This window comes from Thamnophis sirtalis, unplaced genomic scaffold, assembly GCF_051295495.1.
Source record: "Thamnophis sirtalis isolate CommonGarterSnake01/CBP01778 unplaced genomic scaffold, rThaSir2_p1.2 scaffold_11, whole genome shotgun sequence".
Lineage (NCBI taxonomy): Eukaryota > Metazoa > Chordata > Lepidosauria > Squamata > Natricidae > Thamnophis > Thamnophis sirtalis.
Genome location: NW_028261391.1, coordinates 61995474 through 62020072, shown reverse-complemented (window position 1 = coordinate 62020072; position 24599 = coordinate 61995474). Strand labels below are relative to the sequence as shown.

Below are 24599 nucleotides of genomic sequence, written 5' to 3'. Positions count from 1 at the left end.
CGTAATGATGTAATGTTTTATACTGCTTATGTGCAGCATTAGGCAAAATGCCAAGAAGAAAGTACTGATGTGCTGGTTTTTTCAGTGATGCATTTGCAGGGACGTGTTTCCTACAGTATGCATAAGTAGACTTCTTACCCCTCCTCTCCCCCGCTTTTATTTGCTGATGTGGAAAGAAAGACAACATATCACTTGTCGTACAACTTCCCCTTCTGTTAATCGGTGCGTGTTAAATTAATATATTTCTTTGGGATTCAGGTAATGCAGTTGCCCTAAGCTGCTAACTTAGAACAATTGGGTGGAAGAAATCATGGTCCCCGGGGAATGTGTGGTTCAATGAGCTCAATTCCGTACCACGACCTTTTCGTGAACAAGAATATAAGCGTATAAAGCCACATACAGCAGCTGTTCTTTTTTTTTGCACCTGATACCTACGTGAGCATGTGTCTCATTTCACTGGGGAGGGAATAGGAAGGTTTCATGTGAAGTAAAGTTCATCCATCTGATTGAAAATTAGATATTTCACCAGAACGTAGTTCATAGCAGGATTTAATAATTACATGGTTAATAAACTTGGTTAAGACTCTCATTCAAATGAATCAAACAATCACTTCTATATCTAATGAGCTACATTACAAAGAACATACATATGCTGGTCATCTCCGTTCTTCAATCTCCTTTGCTAAGAGATTTGATGAGGTTGGAAGTCCTCTGAGATGAACTCAGATTTCAGATAATCTGCAATCTTGTCAAAAACCATTAACCCACTTTCAGATTTTTGGGAAAGTTTGCATGTCTCTTCCCAAAGCTGGGACACACATACATACATTATATCACAGAAGGGACTATACCCCCTCACTTTTTGTAACTATTTAAGTATAGAGAGCCGAGGTGGCGCAGTGGTTAAATGCAGCACTGCAGTTCAGCAGTTTGGCTGTTCAAATCCCACCAGGCTCAAGGTTGACTCAGCCTTCCATCCTTCCGAGGTGGGTAAAATGAGGACCCATATTGTTGTTGGGGGCAATATGCTGACTCTGTAAACAGCTTAGAGAGGGCTGAAAGCCCTATGAAGCGGTATATAAGCCTAACTATTGCTAACTATTGCTATACCTTTTCATGTAACAACACTGAAGAAATGACACTTGGCTACAATGTAAAGTAGTGAGTATACAGCTTGTGTAACAGTGTAAATGTGCTGTCTCCTCAAAATAACGCAACACACACCAGTAATATCTAAACTTCTGGCAACAAAAGTGAGAACACCCGTAAGTGATAATGTCCAAGACAAGATATACTTAGAGAGCCGAGGTGGCGCAGTGGTTAAATGCAGCACTGCAGGCTACTTCAGCTGACTGCAGTTCTGCAGTTCGGCTGTTCAAATCCCACCAGGCTCAGGGTTGACTCAGCCTTCCATCCTTCCGAGGTGGGTAAAATGAGGACCCGGATTGTTTTGGGGGGCAATATGCTGACTCTGTAAACCGCTTAGAGAGGGCTGAAAGCCCTATGAAGCGGTATATAAGTCTAACTGCTATTGCTAAATATTTACAACATGTGAGGGGCTGTACTCACTTCATGTGATATACTGTATGTATGTACATACATACATATGTACTTACGTACATACATACATACATACAGTACATGCACAAATAATTTCCAAAAGATGGCAAAAACTCTTTCTTAAAATTATATATTATATTATGAGCATATTCCCACTAAATAAAAATGTTTTAGCTTGCCAAGTTATTACTTTTAATATATATATAGCAGCATATTAGCACATATATACGCAGTATTTTTTATGAGTATATTAAAAGGACATATTTTGTTTTTAAAAATAAATCTTGGTTTAGTTTCAGGATGTTGCTAAATGATACACTCTCCATATTACAGCAACTGAGTATTATAAAATCAATACCAAACAACAATATTTGTGCATTCAAATTAGGTATCATAAATTATGTATGTAATCTATGGACTACAAATGAGATAGGCCCTATGACCTTCAGCTGTTTTTTTTTTAATTCTTATTGTTAAAAGGAAATAGTATCGTGAATGTATTAGTACACAATAGTATCTCCCAATTTGGGGATGTAAAACAGTAGTGTGTTGCCCTGAAAAACAGTCTTCAGAATAGAGAACATGGTTGAAACAGAACAATGTAAAACTGGGTTTAGAATCTATACCGTGTACGGGCTCTGGGAAGTCGGGGGGGGGGGAGGGAGGTGGGGTGTTGGGGGGGAGGGTGGGGGGAGGGAGGGATATATACTAGGTTAGATACGATGTGTTAGATTTCAATGTAATGTGACTTCACATGTATACTGTTTTTCTTTAATTTCTCTGTAAAAATAGGATAAGTTAAGTACATCGACATATAGTAGAAATACACCAAGGGGAGGAGGAGTGGGATAGAAGAAAGATGGGTGGAGAGGGATGGGAGAGAGGATGGGAGGGAGGGTGAGAAGGAAGGGAGGGAGTGGTTCGGGAGAGAGGAGTGGTAGAGGGGGAGGGGAAGTAGGGTAGAGGGGGATGATGGAGGGAGGATAGAAAGTTGGAGGGGGGTGGAAGAAAGAGGTGTACGGGGAGTGGAAGAGGTATATTGGGTTTCTATTTTGGGGGGTATTGTTGACAAGATGAATTGCTGCAATTATTGTTTAATGTTGTATGGCTCCGGCTATGCACAGTATATATGTGAGTGTATGAAAATGAAAAAAATGGAAAATAAAAACCTTTTTCGTAAAACTGGGTTTAGGGTGGGCTCGTGGCATTCTGCCAAAATAAGCCCAAACTGACTAGTATTGTATTTTTATAATGCTATGTGAAGGAACAGCTGGCAATCTAATCTACCCTTTATCTCACTAAAAAGCATGATGTGAAACCTTGATTAACTGGAGCCACAAAGGGAAGTGGAAGGTTAGTGTTGACGGGTCACTTGTTGACGTCAATGACATATGGGTTTGTAATCTAGGATGAGTATTATAGTAAAGAGCATGAATTAATGAATGAAATCTTTTTTTAAAAAAAATAGATACGGTGTGCACCAGAGAAAAGGAAAGGATGGAATAAATCTAAATGAATGTGATCTGATCTTGTCGAGTTGACTTGGTGAATACATTCATGGAGGTTTAAAATTGAATGAAAAGGGATGAAATGTCTATCAAAAAGTATTAGTAGTAATTGTGGGTATTGTGGGTATCAAGTATTCCTAGCTCATAGGTTAGTCATAGCTGTATGTTACTGTAACTGTATGTGGAATAGTGCTAATGAAAGAAATAGGGATGGGTCAGATCTGTCACAGCTTGGGCATTTAGGAAAGAACTTTGACTCTGTTTGTAGCAAAAGCCTATACTTTTACCTTTCTCGCCTGGACTACTGTAACGCTCTCTACATGGGGCTGCCCTTGAAGAGCACCTGGAGGCTTCAACTGGTCCAGAATGCGGCTGCGCGGGTTATCATGGGGGCACCTAGGTGCTCCCATGTTACACCCCTTTTAAGCAGCCTGCACTAGTTGCCGGTTGTCTTCCGGGTGCGATTCAAGGTACTAATTATGACCTTTAAAGCGCTCCATGGCTTAGGCCCAAGGTACCTGCGAGACCACCTACTGCCACCGGTAGCCTCCCATCGTCCAGTGCGATCCCACAGAGTTGGCCTCCTCAGGGTGCCGTCGGCCAGACAGTGTCAGCTAGCGACCCCCAGGGGGAGAGCCTTCTCTGTGGGAACGCCTTCTCTCTGGAATGAGCTGCCCCCGGGAGCTTCGTATAATCCCCGACCTCTGGTCCTTCCGACACGCCCTAAAAAGTTGGCTTTTCCAGCAAGCCAGCCTGGCCTGAATCAAACCAAACAAATTATTGATCATTGTTAATTTTAATTCAATTTTTTTTAAAAAAATATGTTATTGTCAATTCTAATTGGGTTTGTTTGGGATATTCTATTTAATTTTTTTTAACTTTTGTATTATATGTTTCTTTTAATGTTGTACGCCACCCTGAGTCCTTTGGAGAATGGTGGCATATAAATCTAATAAACCTAAACCTAAACCTTGATGGAAATGAGATGAAAGGATACAGAAACAGTGATTAGGGTTTTCAGAGACCAAAGATTACTGAATATTTATTTAGAAGTTTGTTCAAATGCATGTTTTAAATGTAAGTTTGTTCATGTCTCTATCAGCATTTTTGACTTACTGTTTGTAATCAAATGTTGAGAAAATTGTTGAAGAATATTGGAGGCTATGAATGTGAGACAGATATTATTTGGTAGTGTCAAGAATGGATTATGGAAAAATAGACATAAAAAAGGAAAGAAATAAAAGAAAAAGAGGAGATAAAGAATGAAGAGAGGAAAGGAACATATGCATCCTATATGAAAAAAATATTAGAAGATACAATTATCTCCCTATAAGATGAATAAAAATATAGAAAGATGATGTGAAAACCATTTGGAATAAAGTGGAAAGAATTACATTTTAAAGTGCCACAAAAATATGTAGGTTATGCTAATGGCATATTCTTGGGTCCAAAAAAAAATGCTTCCAAGAATGTGGATGAATTATAGTATTTACTGTGTTTAGACATAAAAAATTAACTGTAAATCTTCAAGGGCTTAATGGAAAATAAATATTAAAATAATTGTTTCAAAACTTATATACATTCTTAGATGATTCGTATAATAATTTATGTAAACACAACAGATGCTGAGAAAATGTTTAAAGGATCGTCAGAAGTATTTGGAATAAATTGGGGGGAAATTAAATTTTCAAGTAATTCATTAGAATCTGATTTTATAGAATAATTCAGTTAAGATTTTAGCAAATCACTTTTAGACATTCATGGACAAATTATTATTTTATGCAAATTTATTATTATTCAGTTTTCCAAACTTTCTGAAAAGAAGAGCTGGATTACTTAAGACCATTAAAGTATTTCTTCACTTCATTTGAAGTGAAGTGATTGAAATAAAAATTAAAACTAAATAAAAAGGACTAAATAAGCAGTTTCTAGAAGATGCAAAAGAATTGATATAATGCTGCTGAAATAATTTAGGATAGCACTGCAGTAAGATAATTATAGAATAATTAAAGTTTTTGTATAGAAATGACAGGGATATAACAAAAATTGAAACAAAAATTAATGCCTACGGTTGCTAATGTTCAAGACTGCACAATAAAAATCAAGAAAAAAAATCAAAATTGAGAGAATGTTGAAAAATGATAAGACTTGCAAATACTGGTAGTAATGATGATGTTGATTGAATGAGATTTAAGTCAAGAGTGATTAAAAAGTGAATAAAAATATAAAACAATAACAACAAAAAGTGAACAAAAGTGCAAAATATTTTAATATGGTTTTATAACAGAGAAAATGAATGTAGATCATCAATTTTCAAAACAAATGTTATATATGAAGGAAGAGTTGATAGAGTAATAATGGAAAGGAAAAATTGAGGAATGATTGGATATAATGGTTAAGATCCTCAAAAAGTCAGATGAGAATTTTAAGAACAAAAGGCAGAGTATTAATTTTTGTTTAGATACTTAGAAGAAAGGATGGCATCGAAACAGAAACATATGGAGATGTGTACCAAATAGTCTTCAAGTAAACCAGAGATTTTTCTTAACTATATTTATTTACTTCATAAATTTGTCCACCATCCAGTCAATAGATTCTAGGCAGCTTACAATAAGAAAGTCATTAGAAAACATCATATTTTCTCAAACCTAATACATCATGCCCCCAAAGATCTCTCTAATTTAATGACATCTTTCACTTGAAGACTTACTAAAAGAGACCAATTGTTAGCACTCCTTCATTGGATAATCAGGAAAGAAGACCACAAGACTCCATTGATAGAAATCAAGTGTACTTTTACTAATTCTAAATGAATAGAAGCGTAGCAAAGCGAAGACTGATTATTTAGGTGCGAAAGCAAATGATATATAGAATAACCCATTCCCCACCCCTTGGCATCCCAGTCACAGTCCAATCATAATTCTCCCAAGTGTCAGGTGCGAGATAACTTCAAAAGGCATCACCAAGATGGAATGGCGGTGCCGTTGGCCTTGGCGGGAAACCTCCTCCGCATGCGCAGTAAGACAGGCAGCAGAAACTCCAGAATCTTCCTCCAGCACAATTAGTAATCCCCTCCCAAATACCACGCCCCCGGTCCCCGTTTCAATGGCAGCCGAAGCAGCAGCAAAGCAGAGGCTGACACCAATTTTCACTTCTTACAATTATTCTCTTTTTATAACACTACTTTCTCCAACAGCATGATGTATATTTGCACGCAAAAAAGAAAATCCACGGTGATTTTATATCCACATGCAAACCATCTGCTTAATCTGAACACATACAGGGTGAAAGCCATTTTTTCCTTCAAGTTTAGCAGGAAAAGTGCATTTGTGAAATTATAAAAAATGCACCTTCAATTTTAGCCACTTGGGTTGTTAATTTATAGCATTAAGCTGATTAGTGTATTAGTTACACTAAACAAAATATGTTGTTGCCATGCCATACATCACTTATAAAATAGCGATATTCTAATAAAGGGCTCACATGGCGCTGGAATTTTCTTCTGCCCAATGGAATCAACATACCTCTTGGTTTCAGGAATGGGTTTTCCAATCTCCTGGTCACACTGCTTTATCTCAATAGGGAATTCAGGAGCCAATGATCCTGAGCCAGGAAGAGATGCAATTGTGCTATCTGGCTGCTGGCTATCACACAGCTGGGAAGTACTGCAAAATAATGGACAGTTATAAAAAAAACTAATATTAATAAAGCACGGGAACTGCACATATGTTTTAAACTGTATTCAGAGACTATATTAACTGCACATTTATCTCATGCTTGGCTCCTAGTGGGAAATCTAGTCTTCTGCAGCCCACTTGAAATTAAACAGATGTAGACCTGACCTAGACATTTCAGAAGAGCTCAATGTATGAGATCATTTTTAAAAACCAAACTAGGAATCCAACTGTTTTGACAACTGCACTCTAAATTTCTATTTCATTGTTGGAGTAAATCGAATCAATTTACAATAAAGCACAATTATAAAAGTACACATGCACATTAATGCTCATAATTAGCAACACACATACCCACACAAATATTCAGCATTACTAAGATGTGTAAAATTAACAGAATGTTGAAACAGTAGAAATCCAACACCAAAACGTTATGCCAATACATTTTGGAAAGATGTTGAAATGCAAGAAGGTAGGGCGTTACTGAATCTCACCAAGAAAAGAATAAGGGCAGGGTCAGTGGTATCTGCCAATCAAAGAGAGCCGAGGTGGCGCAGTGGTTAAATGCAGCACTGCAGGCTACTTCAGCTGACTGCAGTTCTGCAGTTCGGCTGTTCAAATCTCAGCGGCTCAGGGTTGACTCAGCCTTCCATCCTTCCGAGGTGGGTGAAATGAGGACCCGGATTGTTGTTGGGGGCGATATGCTGACTCTGTAAACCGCTTAGAGAGGGCTGAAAGCCCTATGAAGCGGTATATAAGTCTAACTGCTATTGCTATTGCTATTGCTAAATACCCATTATGGAGCTGTAAGAAAACAGATTATCTAAAAGTGATCTTCAATCCTGGCAGAATCAAATGGAAAAAAACAAAACCTAACCATTGGATATGGCTTTTTCTGATCAATTAAAAACCAGTGCTAGAGTATTACATTTAGCCCAGAAAGAAACTGATGACCAAAGCAGATAGCACAGTAATATCTAAGCCATTCTAACCATTCTTGTCTTAAGCATCTGGTGACTGCATATTGTATCAATTAGAGCAGTGTTTCTCAACCTTGGCCACTTGAAGATGTCCGGACTTCAACTCCCAGAATTTCCCAGCCAGCATTCTCTGGCTGAGGAATTCTGGTAGTTGAAGTCCGAACATCTTCAAGTTTGAGAAACACTGAATTAGGGATTATTAAAGTTATACAGCATTCCACTCAGGATATTATTAATGTAACATTAATGAAACCTCATCGAACCTTCATCAAATAGTTGAGCCAGACAAAGGTTATACAGGATGTTTCTAATGCCAATTGGACATGCAAAGGCATCATAACAGTTGGCATCTCTTCTAACTGCATATTTCTTTATTCAATTGAGGTGTTTCATCATCTAAGAGTTCCTGTACATTACAATAACATGTGCTTTTTCCATGCATTGCGCCAGTTTGTCGACCATCGTCCAGACCACAACAGAATTCACACACAGTGTAAAAACATAAGCAGGGCAACCTTTTAATGATACTTAATTTTTGAGGACTTTCTCAAGGACTAAATGACTACAGCAGACAGAAACAGTGTAATAAACATACACTACATTGCCAAAAGTATTCGCTCACAACTGAATCCGATTATTTGGATGGGTGAGCAAATACTTTTGGCAATATAGTATATGTGGGACCTGGCTCTTTAAGAGTTTTCCTCTGAAAAGCTTGCCAACTTCCACAATATTTCCAAAAAGTGAACTCTAGCAATGTTTAGCAATGTTTTTCATTATCTGAATTCTACTTTCTAGCACTGTCCTCAACTTTTCAGTACACCAAGAATTTTAATTAGTTCTATGTATTTGGAGAGTGTGGTCTTTGGCAGTAATAATACTGATCAGCTTAGTCATTTTGGAGTGACTGCCAGAAATATCAATAGGAATCATCTCAGCCATCAACTGACATTAGGAGGCAAAATTATGACAGGAGGACAATCATTCGATGAGCCTTCTACACTTAGAAACTTTCAGCAATCCAAACAAAGGTAACTTCTTTTCCACCAAAAATATTGAATTATTAGAGGGATGTTCCATAAAAGATCACATGAAGATATTGATGCCTGAAATATTGACTTAAATTGTTCGATTTCAGATCTATTTTTAGGAAATTAGAAGTTTTCAGATTACAGTGTATTGGTTAAGTAGGAGTACTATATTAATCCTTGTCTTTAACCAAGCTTGTATATGCAGCATTCAGTTCTGAAATATGAAAATAGCTATACAATAATCACTGAGCATGTGAATGAACAGAGGAAAATATGTTTGTTATAAGAGTGCCCTCTATGGATCAGAGATAAAATAACACCTTAAAAATGTAGTAGCCCCTCTCTGAGGATGATAGGTGGTTCAGAAATTTGAAAAATAAAATAAAATACGTTGACCACTGGGATACTTACAAAAAGCTGAACAGTGGGGTGGGGAATGGGATGAATGAATACACAAACCATCATTCATAATTCCCCACTGCATTAAAGCAAGCACTCTTGAGTGGAAATATGCTAATTAGCATATTAACGCTGCAAAAGCTATTAGAAGTAAAAGAAGAACTGTAATAATTTAAAGACTAAATATAGAGTTTCTAGGATATGCTTAGGCATATCCTCTCTACGTTTAATTATAAATTAGTTAAGAATTTGAACAAAGAAAAGAGGTAGCAAAAGAGCTTGGTTTATCAGTATAAAAGGTTATGCTCTGGAATAAATATATACTTCATAATTTTCATAGAATTTACATCAATACTGAGCACTACATCAATATATAATAAGCACATTATATATTGACTCAATATAAGAACAAAATCCATGCCTTTTTTTATCCTCTATTAATTCAACCATCTTATACCACTTAAAGGTAAAGGTTCCCCTCACACATATGTGCTAGTCGTTCCAGAATCTAGGGGGCGGTGCTCATCTCTGTTTCAAAGCCAGAGAGACAGCGCTGTCCGAAGAGATCTCCGTGGTCATGTGGCTGGCGCGACTAAACACCAAAGGCACACGTAACGCTGTTACCTTCTCACCAAAGGTGATTCCTATTTTTCTACTTGCATTTTTTACGTGCTTTCGAACGGCTAGGTTGGCAGAAGCTGGGACAAGTAGCAGGAGCTCACTCCGTTACGCGGCGCTAGGGATATACCACTTATGCCTATGCAAATTCTCTAAACCAATGATTATTGATCTCAACAACTTAAGATGTGTGGACAGGCATGCTGGCTGTAGAATTCTAGGAGCTGAAGTCGACACATCATCAAATTACCATGGTTTAGACACATTTCCTACATTACTCCATGAGTAAATAAGCAGTCTTTTACTAATATTTAGTTTCAGTATACTGGAACTTAGATCTGTAACTGTATATTCAGAGCCTTCTTTACAATGGAAGATCACAGAAACCACTTGGCAAGTTGTGCTATTGCAGCAACACAGAAGACTTACATATGCAAGCACATTGGATTCCTAAAAATAAATCACAATAATCAAGCTCTATTTATAGGTCTGCCCCAGGATTTAAACCTAAGTTTCTATCTTTCCAAGATCAGAATAAATTGGGACATTCTTTCCACAGCCTTAAAACTTGGGGACATCTGTTCCCTATTGTATTTAACTTCTATCCGTCCTAAGAACATTTAGATCATTAACCAACAATGATAAAATATTTTGCACAGAATAACCAGATAGAAAGTCCTGTATCTTAGTCTTAATCTATTGAATTAGCCACAGTGGTTTGGATTCATATAACATGCTAAATTAAGGGTGCAAAGAATGAAAACACATAAAGCTTCAAGTAAAAGTAAGAAAAAGCCACAGTTTGGCTTAGTCCAATGCATAAATCAGATCTACATGTTTAAAACACAGAGAATGTTCTAGAGTCTTTTAAAAAGGTGCTGGTTCTGGTCATTAATCATCCATAGAGTTTGGTCTAATGGTTAAGGCACCAGGCTAGAAAGCAGGAGACTGTGAGTTCAAATCCTTCCTTAGTCATGAAAGCCACCTGGGCAGAGGTGGGTTCCTACCAGTTCGCACCTATTCGGTAGAACCGGTTCGTCAAATCTACCGAACCGGTTAGAAGAGGTTCCACCAGTGGACCCGGAAAGCAGGCTACACCTACAGAAGAGGTTCCAAAATTTTTTGAAACCCACCACTGGTCCTTGGATCTGATTATTCTACACTATCATGCTCATATTTATAAAACTCAGTGCCTCTGTGAAAGGTAAGGATGACTACTGCGTTTGTGGTGCAATCAGAACATTGCGTGTGTTGAAGTTGTTTTAACACAAACCAAAGATGCCTTTTAAAAAACAAGTTTATATCATATTCTTATGCAGGCCAGTGCTGTGTGTGAGGTAATTTAAGATGGTTCTGACAAGTGTCATCGGCATCTTCATATCCGGTCACATGGGCGGCAAGCCGCTCCCATCCGGTCACATGGGTGGCAAGCCACTCCCACAAAGGAGGCCACACCCACAGAGTAGGTTCAAACAATTTTTGAAACCCACCACTGCACCTGGGTGACCTTGGCCCAGTCACACACTGACTCTCTCAGCCCAATTTATCTCTTAGGGTTGTTGTTGTGGGGAAAAAATAGGTGGAGGAAGTAGGATTAGATGCGTTGTAAAAATAATAAAAGCGGAATAAAAAATCTAAGAAATAAATAAACAGATGGTTTGAAGATAGCAGGAAACTCTGCTATTTGCACACGGTGTAATAAATCTCAAGCTCACATATTCTCTTTTCTGCTTACTCCATTTTTGCTATACAAAGGATTTTTGTAAAAAAAAACTAGCCGTAAATTAGCCACAGTTCTACAGCATCCAAAACCTAAGTCCAGAAATCTAAGTCACTCAATATCAAACCAAAGTTCACGAGCTTCAATTTTTCATCAGAATTTAATCTAAGAGAGCCGTGACCCGTCAAAACCGCGTTCCACAAAAGCGCGGTCGACGAAAGCGCGTATGTGATGTCATCACAGCGCGACGAAAAAGATCGAAAAATTGAAATAAAAATTAAATTACAGCAAGCCGATTCACATAAAGGTAAGGGTTAGGTTTAGGGTTAGGGTTAGGGTTAGGTTAAGGGTTAGGGTTAGGTTTAGAGCGTTAGCGTTACGTTTAGCGTTAGGTTAAGGGTTAGCGTTAGGTTTTTTGTTAGGTTAAGGGTTAGGTTTAGGGTTAGGTTAAGGGTTAGGTTTAGGGTTAGGTTTGGGGGGGGTTAGGGTAAGGTTTTCGCTTTATTTTTACATTTTTCGATCTTTTTCGTCGCGCTGTGATGACATCACGTACGCGCTTTCGTCGACCGCGCTTTTGTCTACCGCGGTTTTGTGGTGGAACCAAAAGAGCTCCCAGAACATACCAGTAAACAGTGACTAGCTAAATAAAAATAGCAGTTTTTATCCCTCATCTTTCTTATATAAAAAAAGGGAAATCAACGAGTCAGAAATTTGCCAAATGAGCATTTTTTTTTCTTACAAGGCCTCTGAAATAGAGATTTACCTAGAGCAAACATATTTGGATCCCATCCAACAAACTAAAACAACAGAACAGTTGTTGCTTAGTGATGTTGAATTCTTCTTTTTCTATTTCTGACATTTGCTGAACTTGTGTAGTCACAAGAGCATTTGTTCCCAGGACTTTCTCTTCGTTCCTTGCCAAGACTTAGAAGCAGTTTCTGAAATCAGGACCAACAATGTATATGGTCATCTATAACAATGTATAAAATTATTCCCATTACTATTTGGCTTCCCTTGACCTCTCTGCCTCTTTCTCGGCTACATTTTCCATCAACTTATATGGTAATAACATGTAACATAATGTAAACAGCCATATGCAGACTGTGAAATAGTAGCCTAAGGCAAAATAAATGGTCTAAAATTAAATGTAGGGGGAAGCATTCCCAGAGAACTAAGCAAAAAAAAAAAAATCAGCATCAGAAAACCAAGCATGAAACTCACATCAGATTCCCTATAAACAAGATTTTAATGCGATATTCTTATTTGTTTTCCAAAGTAAATGTATCATAATTTCCAAAACCTACAGATAGATTATACAAGTCTGCGGGGAAAATGATAACGTGTGTCCAGCAAAATATAAAGTTAATAAATGTACTGCAATGGAATTTTTTGTCAGTCAGATGTAGATGATAAAGATTTTGAAACAATGTCAAGAAAGCTACACTATATTTATTTCCAGTATATTAAAGAAAAAAATAAGATATAATCATTTATGTCAGCTAGGTAGGTAGGTAAGCAAATTGATGATAGATACGATAGATACGATAGATAAGATAGATAGATAGATAGATAGATAGATAGATAGATAGATAGATAGATAGATAGATAGATAAGATAGATAGATTAGATAGATAGATAGATAGATAAGATAGATAGATTAGATAGATAGATAGATAGATAGATAGATAGATAGATAGATAGATAGATAGATAGATAGATAGATAGATAAGATAGATAGATAGATAGATAGATAGATAGATAGATAGATAGAAGATAGATAGATTAGATAGATAGATAGATAGATAGATAGATAGATAGATAGATAGATAAGATAGATAGATTAGATAGATAGATAGATAGATAGATAGATAGATAGATAGATAGATAGATAGATAGATAGATAGATAGATAGATAGATAGATAAGATAGATAGATAGATAGATAGATAGATAGATAGATAGATAGATAGATAGATAGATAGATAGATAGATAGATAGATAGATAGATAGATAAGATAGGTAGGTGGTAGGTAGGTAGGTAGGTAGGTAGGTAGGTAGGTAGGTAGGTAGGTAGGTAGGTAGGTAGATAGATGATAGATAGATAAGATAGATGACAGATAGATAGATGATAGATAGATAGATAGATAGATAGATAGATAGATAGATAGATAAGATAGATGATAGATAGATAGATAGATAGATAGATAGATAGATAGATAGATAGAAAGATAGATAGATAAGATAGATAGATAGATAGATAGATAGATAGATAGATAGATAAGATAGATAGATAGATAGATAAGATAGATGATTGATAGATAGATAGATGATTGATAGATAGATAGATGATAGATAGATAGATAGATAGATAGATAGATAGATTAGATAGGATAGATAGATAGATAGATAGATAGATAGATAAGATAGATAGATAGATAGATAGATAGATAGATAGATAGATAAGATAGATAGATAAGATAGATGATTGATAGATAGATAGATGATTGATAGATAGATAGATGATAGATAGATAGATAGATAGATAGATAGATAGATAGATAGATAGATTAGATAGGATAGATAGATAGATAGATAGATAGATAGATAGATAGATAGATAAGATAGATGATAGATAGATAGATGATAGATAGATAGATAGATAGATGATAGATAGATAGATAGATAGATAGATAGATAGATAGATAGATAGATAGATAGATAGATAGATAGATAGATAGATACATACATACATACATACATACATACATACATACATAGATGATAGATAGATGTAGGCAGGCAGGCAGGCAGACTCTTTCTAAGAATAGGCAAGAATCTGGATATGATTCTTATCTTACTCAATAGAGCATGGATTCTCTACATGTCCATATATATGTAGCTGGACATCTGCCAACCAGCTGTTTGGTACCGAAATACAAAAAGGAGACAGCTACATCTAATTAGGCCCCTCTAACAGCTGGGCTAACTGACATTAAGCTTTCTTTCTTTTCTTTTCTCTTTCTCCATTGCTTTTTAAAAAACATTTTTGGCTTTTGCATGAAGCTAAAGAATTTAAAATAAGACCGCACCCTGCTTCTATGGCTAGACAATCCTTATGTAAGGGTTAGGCTGTTAAGTCTTTAAGATGGCATCTTCTTTGCTAACCTTAATTGCAGCAAATAGCAAACTCTAGGAACATTACTGGATCTACACTTTTCTTTTTGATTTTGTGCTGTTCAAATTGTTCTACAAGCCTCTACGTATTTCAAGCCCCCTCCACAAAATGAGGTCCAAGAGCATTCATAACAACAACAAATCTGTTTAAGCATCTGGTTATAATATTACGAGTGCACTCTCAGACAATACTTAAGCAGGAAGCTTATAGGAAAAATATTACAAATTAAATGAACTAATTTCTCAATTCCTACTTACAGAAGTGTCTTGAATATATCAGCGTTTTTTCTACATTCCACCATATAAAGTATTTCAATGTATCCTGTGGGAAAATGCCATCTCCAAGATTTATTCCAAGAAGAAAAATAATAAGTTTTACATATGCTGAAATAAATTAAAATTAATACTTAATTCACACTGGGTGGTTCCAGATTAGGGAGAGACACGTGGGCTGAAGACCATCCCTTCTGCTTCTTACAATGAACACCGATCCAGTTCCACTAATGTCAATGTAGTTTATTTCGGTGAGAAAGTGTGGTTTCTCACTGAAACTAATCAAAGTATGTCAAGTTCAAAGAAAATGCAAGCAACTTTATCCCATCCTTCTTAACCTGTTGCTTTCTGACATTCTGGAATTGCTCCTCTCCCTCTCTCTTGGAGAGATTTAATTCACCCATCTGGAGAACGCCAGGGTGGACAAAACTATATTCAACCCGTGACCCGACAACAGCGCGGCCGACAACAGCGCGCCGACAAAACCGTGGTGATAAAACCGCGACGTCAACAGCGCGCCCACAAAGACACGCCCACAAAAGAGCGCCGACAGAAGTGCCATTACGGTTAAGGTAAGGGTTAGGTTTAGGGTTAGGTTCAGGGTTAGGGTTAGGGTTAGGGTTAGGTTAGGGTTAGGGTTACCTTTAGGGTTAGGTTAGGGTTAGGTTTAAGGTTAGGTTTAGGGTTACCTTTAGGGTTAGGTTTAGAGCGCGCTTCTGTTAGCGCGCTGTTGCCGGCGCGCTCCTGTGCTCATTCGTCGGCGCAATTTCAAACTCGCGCTTTTCTCCCCACGGTTTTGTCGGCGCACTTTTGTCGAGCGCGCATTTGTCGGTGAACCTATTCAGCCATCATTTACCGCATTTGGAAAAATGATTGTCAATCAGAATGATAGGTGTATAGTGCCTAAGTAAGCTAGCATGGTTTGTTTGAAGATTATTTGAAGATATATTTCAACTTGGCTCTCCCCAGGCATAATCCAAGACTTAACTACTGTGTCACATTGGTTTAAGGAGAGATGTGGCTTCCTGGCCTCAACTTGGTCTCATGAATGTCAGCTTTCCTACTAGGGCTCAGCATTCCAAGTTGCAAACTCCTTGCTCAGAACTTTTCTAGCCTTACCAGAAGATTCTTACACATAACTCAGCTAGTTTACACATTTTATTGCAAATGAAACCACTATCTCAACAACCAATTTCTATAGCAGAACAAGGATTTTAGAACCATGTATAGTGGTAGACCAATATCTAAACGTTTGCTAGTGGGCACTTAGCTGGTACCTTAATCACCTTGAGAGGTAATTGGCTATTTTCTTGTAATATAGGTAGATCTCAACTAACAATAGTTCATTTAATGACCATTCAAAGTTACAAGGGCACTGAAGAAAGGGTCGTATGTCCGTTTTTCACTTACAACCATTGCAGAATGTCCAAGGTCATGTGATTGACATTCAGATATTTGGGGATTGGTTCATATTTATGATGGTTGCAGTGTCCCGGGGTCATGTGATCACCTATTGCGACCTTCTGACAAGTACAGTCAATGGGGAAGCCAGATTCAACCTTGTTACTAACTTAACAACTGTTATAGAGCCGAGGTGGGGCAGTGGTTAGGGTGCAGTACTGCAGGCCACTTCAGCTGACTGTTATCTGCAGTTCAGTGGTTCTAATCTCACTGGCTCAAGGTTGACTCAGCCTTCCATCCTGTATGTTTAGGTTTGCTAAAAGTTGGATAAATGCCAACATATTCCAAATCTAGGACAAACAGTTCAATTAAACGGTGTCTTTTCTTGCTCATTCACAAATTGGGCACATTGAGCAAATGGTTCTTCCCATGAGGAAAAAGTGCCAGTATCTATAATATTAACAACTGCAATGGGACCAAGTTGTTTGTAAGACTTAAGCAGCTCAAATGTACATTTAATTTTCACTGCAATGGAGCACATGTGTTTTCTGATTTGTATTACCACAAAAACAGTGTGATTGGCCTACTTCCTATTATAGTATTTGTATATAGGCCAACTGTTCTGCAAGTTCTATATTTGTGCTAAAAGGAAAAGAAAATGTTAAATTCTAAAAAAAAAATGGTGGGTTGGGAGGGAGGTGGCTTTTAATGGCATGTGCATTTGTCAGTTGTGAAATACACAATTGACATTTTGTAACCCATGCTTATCCTTCTATGTTCTGCGTATAAAAATAAATAAATACCAGAAATAGTTTGCCCACCTAAAGAAAAAGGGAAATACTTTTGATGTGCATTATTTCAAGCTTCGACTGGAGGCTAAAACATATAAAGAAGGATTGCTGGAATCGAGTATATCTAGCTTAATGAAAAGAAGGACTCTGGGTAGCAGTGTTCCAACCTACAGGAGTTGTGAATGTTCCAAAACTGGAAGTTTTTAAGACGAGATTGGAGAACCATTTGTCTGAAATGGTATAGGATTTCCTACCTAAGCAGGGGGTTGGACGTGAAGACTTCCAGTGTCCCTTCCAACTATTTCTATTCCTATTCTAACAGCATCCTGATATATATATACCATACTTTTCTGAGTATAAGACGTACTCCCCCCTCCCCAAAAAAGTGGGTGGAAATATCTGTGCGTCTTATACAGCGAATATTGCGGCAGGGGGAGGGGGCTGGTGCGGTGCCAATCAGCTGTTCTAGAAAGGGTTGTGGTGGTGGCAGCGGCAAATCGGCAGTGGCAAAGGGTCCGCTGTGGCAGCAAATATACCGGATGGATGCTGGGAGGCAGAGACAGATTTTTTTCCCTGTGTTTTCCTCCTGAAAAGCTAGGTGCATCTTATAATCCGGAGGGTCTTATAGTCCGAAAAATACAGTAATTTCTTTTACTTTGAAGTTTGTTCCATACATTTGGAGATAAATGCAATTTAGTTTACATGGTTATTCTTGATAAAATAACAGAATAAGCATGGGTAATCCTTACATTCCTGACCCACATCCTACTTTTGGGCGTGCAGAAAAGATGCTGCGATGAACAGCATTAATGCTAGTGGATTCTAGTTGTTGATGCTCGGCCATCTGCCGAGTTTCTCATTCTGGAAATACTTCCTATTATAGAAATGTTGATCTATTTAAGTAAAGATGCTCTTGAGTTGTCTACAACTCTAATTAATCCATAAACACATTTTTGCAATTTGTTTTAATAGCAATAGCAATAGCAGTTAGACTTATATACCGCTTCATGGGACTTTCAGCCTTCTCTAAGCGGTTTACAGAGTCAGCATATCGCCCCCACGGTCTGGGTCCTCATTTCACCCACCTCGGAAGGATGGAAGGCTGAGTCAACCTTGAGCCGGTGAGATTAGAACCGCTGAACTGCAGATAACAGTCAGCTGAAGTGGCCTGCAGTACGGCACCCTAACCACTGCGCCACCTCGGCTCTTAATGTTCAGGAAGTGGTTGTCATTGGCTTCTTCCAGGTTTCTTGACTTCCTACTCTAGTCTCCAGGTTTAGTATTCCTTGGTGATCAAAGATTCAGGCAATTTCTATTGAGATAATGATTTTAAATTAAATCAGTGCGCTGCTCATTTAACCTTAATAAATCTTGCTAAAATCAATCTTGTGGGAACAATGTTTGTGTGGGGGAAATCATTTAGGTTTTAGATAGCTGTCAAAGGTCTGACAAATTATCACATATCTCCACTTGGGTAATCTGTTCATAATTATTAGCCCAAATCAGCATACCCAGTTTTATCTTAATTATTTCCATTTGCCACCAAATATTGGGGTGACTTGGCGGGCAAAATTCTTTGTATTATATGTTTGTTGTTTTGTAACTTACAGTTGCTGGACAGGATCAGGGCTAGTTTGGAACAGTACAACATCCCAGGAAGAAGGAGGAAGTTGGTTTGTCTTTCCTGTTTTTTCCCCCCAAAGAATTAAACTTTGGATTCAGACATATGTTCAATGTTATACTTCCTCGGAAAAAGACTCTTTCAAGAGGTTTTCATTTGCTCTCTATTGGAACCAAATTCAGAATATTACTACTGGTTTTTTAAAATAAAATTTACAAAAAGAGGACCTTTTGAATGGCTGAAAGAGGGCCACTCTTCAGGACCAGGAAAAAGTAAGTAATTCATCCATCTTGATTTAGTCCAGCATTTCTTTAGAGAGCCGAGGTGGCGCAGTGGTTAGGGTGCAGTACTGCAGGCCACTTCAGCTGACTGTTATCTGCAGTTCAGCGGTTCTAATCTCACCGGCTCAAGGTTGACTCAGCCTTCCATCCTTCCGAGGTGGGTGAAATGAGGACCCAGACTGTGGGGGCGATATGCTGACTCTGTAAACCGCTTAGAGACGGCTGAAAGCCCTATGAAGCGGTATATAAGTCTAATTGCTATTGCTATTCTATACCTACTTTTATAATGAGTATTTTTATATAGAAATGTATTAAAGGTAAAGGTTCCCCTCGCACATATGTGCTAGTCTTTCCCGACTCTAGGAGCCGGTGCTCATCTCCGTTTCAAAGCCGAAGAGCCAGCGCTGTCCGAAGACATCTCTGTGGTCATGTGGCCGGCATGACTAAATGCTGAAGGCGCACGGAACCCTGTTACCTTCCCACCAAAAGTGTTTCCTATTTTTCTACTTGCATTGTTTACATGCTTTCGAACTGCTAGGTTGGCAGAAGCTGGGACAAGTAATGGGAGCTCATCCCGTACAAACGTATTAGGAATATATAATTCTGAGATTTTAAATTATATTACCAATTTCAGCAATGCTAAGACCTTTATGACGTTCTGATTAATAGCTCTTCTAGAAAATGGAACAAGATTGGGGCATTTAACATGCAGAATTTTCCTTGCCTTTCCTACTCTGCTGAATGATAAGTTACTACTGGGATTGGGAAATGGAATATAGTTTTTAGAAGCAGAATAGTTTACATCTTCACTGGATAGATAGAAGGACAGCAACTTAATCCTAATATACACTTCCACAAGTAGTCATTTAGCAAAACATTACCTTTCCCCCCCCCAAACTAATACATATTCAGTACATATCAGAATTGCAGGTCAGCTTTTATGGATAAGCAGTAAAGCACAACCATTAAAAAGTCTGATAATGTATGGGGAAGACGGCTTGAATTTATTATCAAGGCAGCTATAAATCAGTAATTGCTTGAAGCATTTCTGGAAAGCTTTGGTGTAGAATGAGAGAACACAGTAAGGAAAACTCAATGGAAGAAAAAGTTGGAAAATATGCTATATAAATAGGGTAATTCTAACTAGTCTTACAGAACACCTTCTGCATAATTCTTTACCACTGGGAGGAAACAAACCCACAAAGTGGGTTTGTGGGTTTGAGAGACCGCCTCCTGCCGATTACCTCCCTTCGACCAATTCGATCGCACAGACTGGGCCTCCTCCGAATTCCATCTGCCAGTCAATGCCGACTGGCGACCACACGGAGGAGAGCCTTTTCTGTTGCAGCTCCGACCCTGTGGAACGATCTCCCCGCTGAGATCCGTACCCTCACCACCGTCCAGACCTTCCGCGCAGCCCTCAAGATCTGGCTCTCCCAGCAGGCCTGGGGATAGGTTCCTAATTCACCCGCCCGAGTGTTTGATTGTTGAACGAAAGTTGTGTTTTACTATTTTTTTTCTTTGTTCACATTTTGTTTTGTTTTTGATGTTGCACTTCCCTCCCTTGTGATTGTAAGCCGCCCTGAGTCCCCTCAGGGAAAAGGGCGGCCTATAAATTTTAATAAATTCAAATTCAAATTCAAATTCAAAGTAATGTGACTGTACAATAATGAATTTAAACAATGACATAAGGATGATGAAAGTAAAAATGAGATCATTATTCCAGGAACAACATTTGCTAATATGTCCAAATATCCCCCCCCCAAAAAAAATCTTCTTCCTTGTTTTCTACAGTCAGAAGTTTCTGATTGTTTTTCACTTTAGAAATGACCCTTTCCTATACAAACAGTGTAGGAAAAAGTCCAGTGAATGCATGTCTTTCATCTTAAGTTCACTACACGTGAAAATACAGTTTATTTGATCTGAAACCTTGTTCAAAGCTGTGGTAAACTACTGATTAGTATTTCCAAATGAATATCCTGCATTTCGTTATATTCATTTGCAAAATGAAACTAGTGGTTCTTAAGTTAGAGCCGAGGTGGCGCAGTGGGTAGAGTGCAGTACTGCAGGCCACTTCAGCTGACTGCTATCTGCAGCTCGGTGGTTCAAATCTCACCGGCTCAAGGTTGACTCAGCCTTCCATCCTTCCGAGGTGGGTGAAATGAGGACCCAGACTGTGGGGGCGATATGCTGACTCTGTAAATCGCTTAGAGAGGGCTGAAAGTCCTATGAAGCGGTATATAAATCTAACTGCTATTGCTATTGCTATTGCTAAGTTGTCAACATTTTTTATTGTTTCTAGTATTTTTAATGGATCAGAAAAGCATTACTTTTAAAGTCCTACATGGTTTAGGACCTGGCTACCTGAGAGACCGCCTCCTGCCGTTTACCTCCTAGAGACCTATAAGATCACACAGACTAGGCCTCCTCCAGATTCCATCTGCCGGTCAATGTCGGCTGGCGACTCCCCGGGGGAGGGCCTTCTCTGTAGCTGCTCCAGCCCTCTGGAACGACCTCCCCGTGGAGATCCGGACCCTTACTACTCTTCCGGCCTTCCGCAAAGCGATTAAAACCTGGCTAAGAGCCGAGGTGGCGCAGTGGTTAAATGCAGCACTGCAGGCTACTGCTAGATCAGCAGTTCAGCGGTTCAAATCTCACCGGCTCAGGGTTGACTCAGCCTTCCATCCTTCCGAGGTGGGTAAAATGAGGACCCAGATTGTTGGGGGCAATATGCTGACTCTCTGTAAACCGCTTAGAGAGGGCTGAAAGCCCTATGAAGCGGTATATAAGTCTACTGCTATTGCTATATTGCTATTGCTGTTCCGGCAGGCCTGGGGCTGTTGATTTATCCAGCCCCATTCTAAGCTATATGAATGTTGTGAAATTTTAATGTCTGTTCTTTTTAATTTTTATATGTTCCCCCTTCCTGCTTTTTATGGTAAATAATTTCTTTATTCAATAACCAAGGAAGTAACAAATAAAATATAAACATCAGAGGATTTAAAACGTGTTCTATCTACATTATGATGCTTTTTTTAAATTAAAGTAATCTTTATTAGTTATACATTTTTTTAAGAGTAAAACATACAAATACAAATACAATTTTAAACATACAACCCCTCCTCCCCTCCCCCCTCCCCCCGCGGTGACACTCATTCACAGCCCAACTTTTTTCTTTCCTTCCTCATTGTTAGGTCTCTAAGCCACATCTTCTCATTACAAAATTCAGGGATCTATTACAATACCCATGTTCACTTTTAACTTTCCCCCACTTCCTGCTTTATCTGTAAGCCGCCCGGAGACTCTCGAGAGTGGGCGGCATACAAATCCTAATAAACCTATAAACCTATAAACCATTACATAACCACTCAGAGGTACCAGCTGGTAACAATGCTTTTAAAATATCCATCTGCAAATACAGAATTGCTCCGGCTAATGAATGATGAATTAGTATAAGTAGGGAATTGACCCACCCCAGCTTTCTTCTACTTCCAGTACTCGCCTGGGAGTTCTTAGTTCCACAAATCTATTGTCAGGCTAAGCACTACATCTGGGCAAAATTGCTTTCACTAAAACATAATGCTAACTAAAACGGTAAGTGCATATGACTGCAATTTTACTGACTGTTTATTATAATGTAAAAATCTGTTAAGAGTCCTAAAAACCATCAAATTTGTATTCAATGAATGAAAATTGTTCCTATTGCTTACTTGGCTCTCTCTGTTCTCCCTCACAGCTACATAGATAGGATAGCCAATTTTTAATTGCCTATGTCAAGATTTAGCACAGTCATTGGAGAAACTACTGATTTTTTTATGTGTCTGAAAGCCATGTCCCATCCAACACGGAAACATGATATGAGATTATGGCCCTTGGGATCTGTGAGCAGATGGTGCACATATACAATGAGACAATACATTTGTGTACTGTGATTTTGCTACTACACTTAAAAGCATTATGTGTGGTAGGCTCTTACCAGGTTGTTAAGCTAGAAAGCCAAGGATCCAATCTATTAGATCCTATTTTCCAGGATTAAATTACTTATATGACGGAAACACAACAAGTATTTGAATCTGTCTTAATTTGACAAATTCTGTTTACCCCAGGATGGTCCATAGCAATTTGGGACATGCTAGGAATAACTCTATCACAACTACCAACTTTGTGTGACTTAAATAAAGACACTGAACTAATTAGCACTTTAAATATATTCTTGTTCACACAGGTCTTAAAACTACAGTTAATATCTTATCCTACCTTGCTGTGGTCAGCTCAGTAGCATCAAGAATACCATCACAGAGAACTGTGGTCAGTGGTTTTTGGAAAGAATCCACATCAGGCTCCAATTTAACGGAAACATCAGGAACAGAAGAACTGGACAGAAACAAATGGAAATGCATTGGAATATATTTTCTGAAAAAAGGGTGTTTTTAGAATATCTTATCAACAGATGACAAACATTGCTGTCAAGGATTAGTACTAGTAATTACTTTAGCATGATCAATAGGTATTTCTTTTTCAATATATTTTAATTGTTAGTTTTCTGTATCCTTCTCTAAAAGCTCTTCCATCTGATAGCTTGTTGTGATTTCACAAGGCATATCTCTTTGTAAAAGGGTTTTCATATATTTTAAAGCTATCTTTAAACGCAAAAGGTAACCAGAAAATTCAGGTTCCATTTTTCAATTTCATATTGGAAAAATCCCATTAAATTTGGCTGACAATGTAATTCTAAAAATAGTAATGCAGTGCTCAAGTTTGTCTTTATAGAAGTATGACTGGAATGAAGAAAGAAGAAAGTATTTCAAATGGGCCAGGCTAAGCAGATCTATAAATATAATTGAAAGAGAGAAAAATCCTAAATTAATAAACCCAGAATAAAGGTTTAATTTTAGCTTTCTTGAAACGCCACAGACTGGAGGGATGGCACATAACACTGATAGATCAAGCCAATGTCAACGTAATCACAGCAATCCAGTTTGCAAGAAAGTAAATGTTGGGATAGACCATGCAAACATAACTTTATTAAGAATTGTTTAAAAATATACTTTGTTGTACCACCCATAAAGGCATAATATAACTAGGCCTTTTATATTAGTTATATTAAAATCCTAGTTCACATTTAAGTTAGTGAATAGATAGTGAAAATTACAATCACATCACAGATCACACTTAGATTCAGTTAATAAAAAATATACAACATTGCATCACCATTTCAAGGTGACCAATATAATGTATCTCAGACTTAAATTATCATAGTCTGAAACATACGAGGCAGATTAATAGCCTATTTTAAAAAATTAAAATCTGACAGTGAAGATTTTAAAATACTTTGTATACAAAATATTTAAAAATGAGAAGTATCTTAGATTCACATTCTACTTTTCCACCAAAGAGATTACACATAGATTTCTTCACAAACGACCTCATTTGCTGTCTGGAAGTAGCCTGCTTAGTTCAAGTTAAGAATTTTCTGAAAACAGAATACTGGTATATCTTTTCTTATTTTTCTGCTCGCTAGAAACATTGGGAAGTCTATCAATGCTTTTCAACACAGTTGATATTTTCT

The 24599-nt window shown here is 37.8% G+C and overlaps 1 protein-coding gene across 2 annotated transcripts in view; it reads right to left on the bottom strand.

Moving 5' to 3' along the window:
- Nucleotides 1–24599, bottom strand: part of TACC2 (transforming acidic coiled-coil containing protein 2) — a 154419-nt gene that overhangs the window by 101559 nt on the left and 28261 nt on the right. For both annotated transcript variants that reach the window (XM_087725921.1, XM_087725922.1), the window contains exons 2-3: nucleotides 23288–23404; nucleotides 6593–6733 (exon numbers count right to left, since the gene is read on the bottom strand). In XM_087725921.1, the coding sequence (XP_087582047.1) occupies nucleotides 6593–6733; nucleotides 23288–23404 (258 nt within the window). The remainder of the gene's footprint in view (nucleotides 1–6592; nucleotides 6734–23287; nucleotides 23405–24599) is intronic.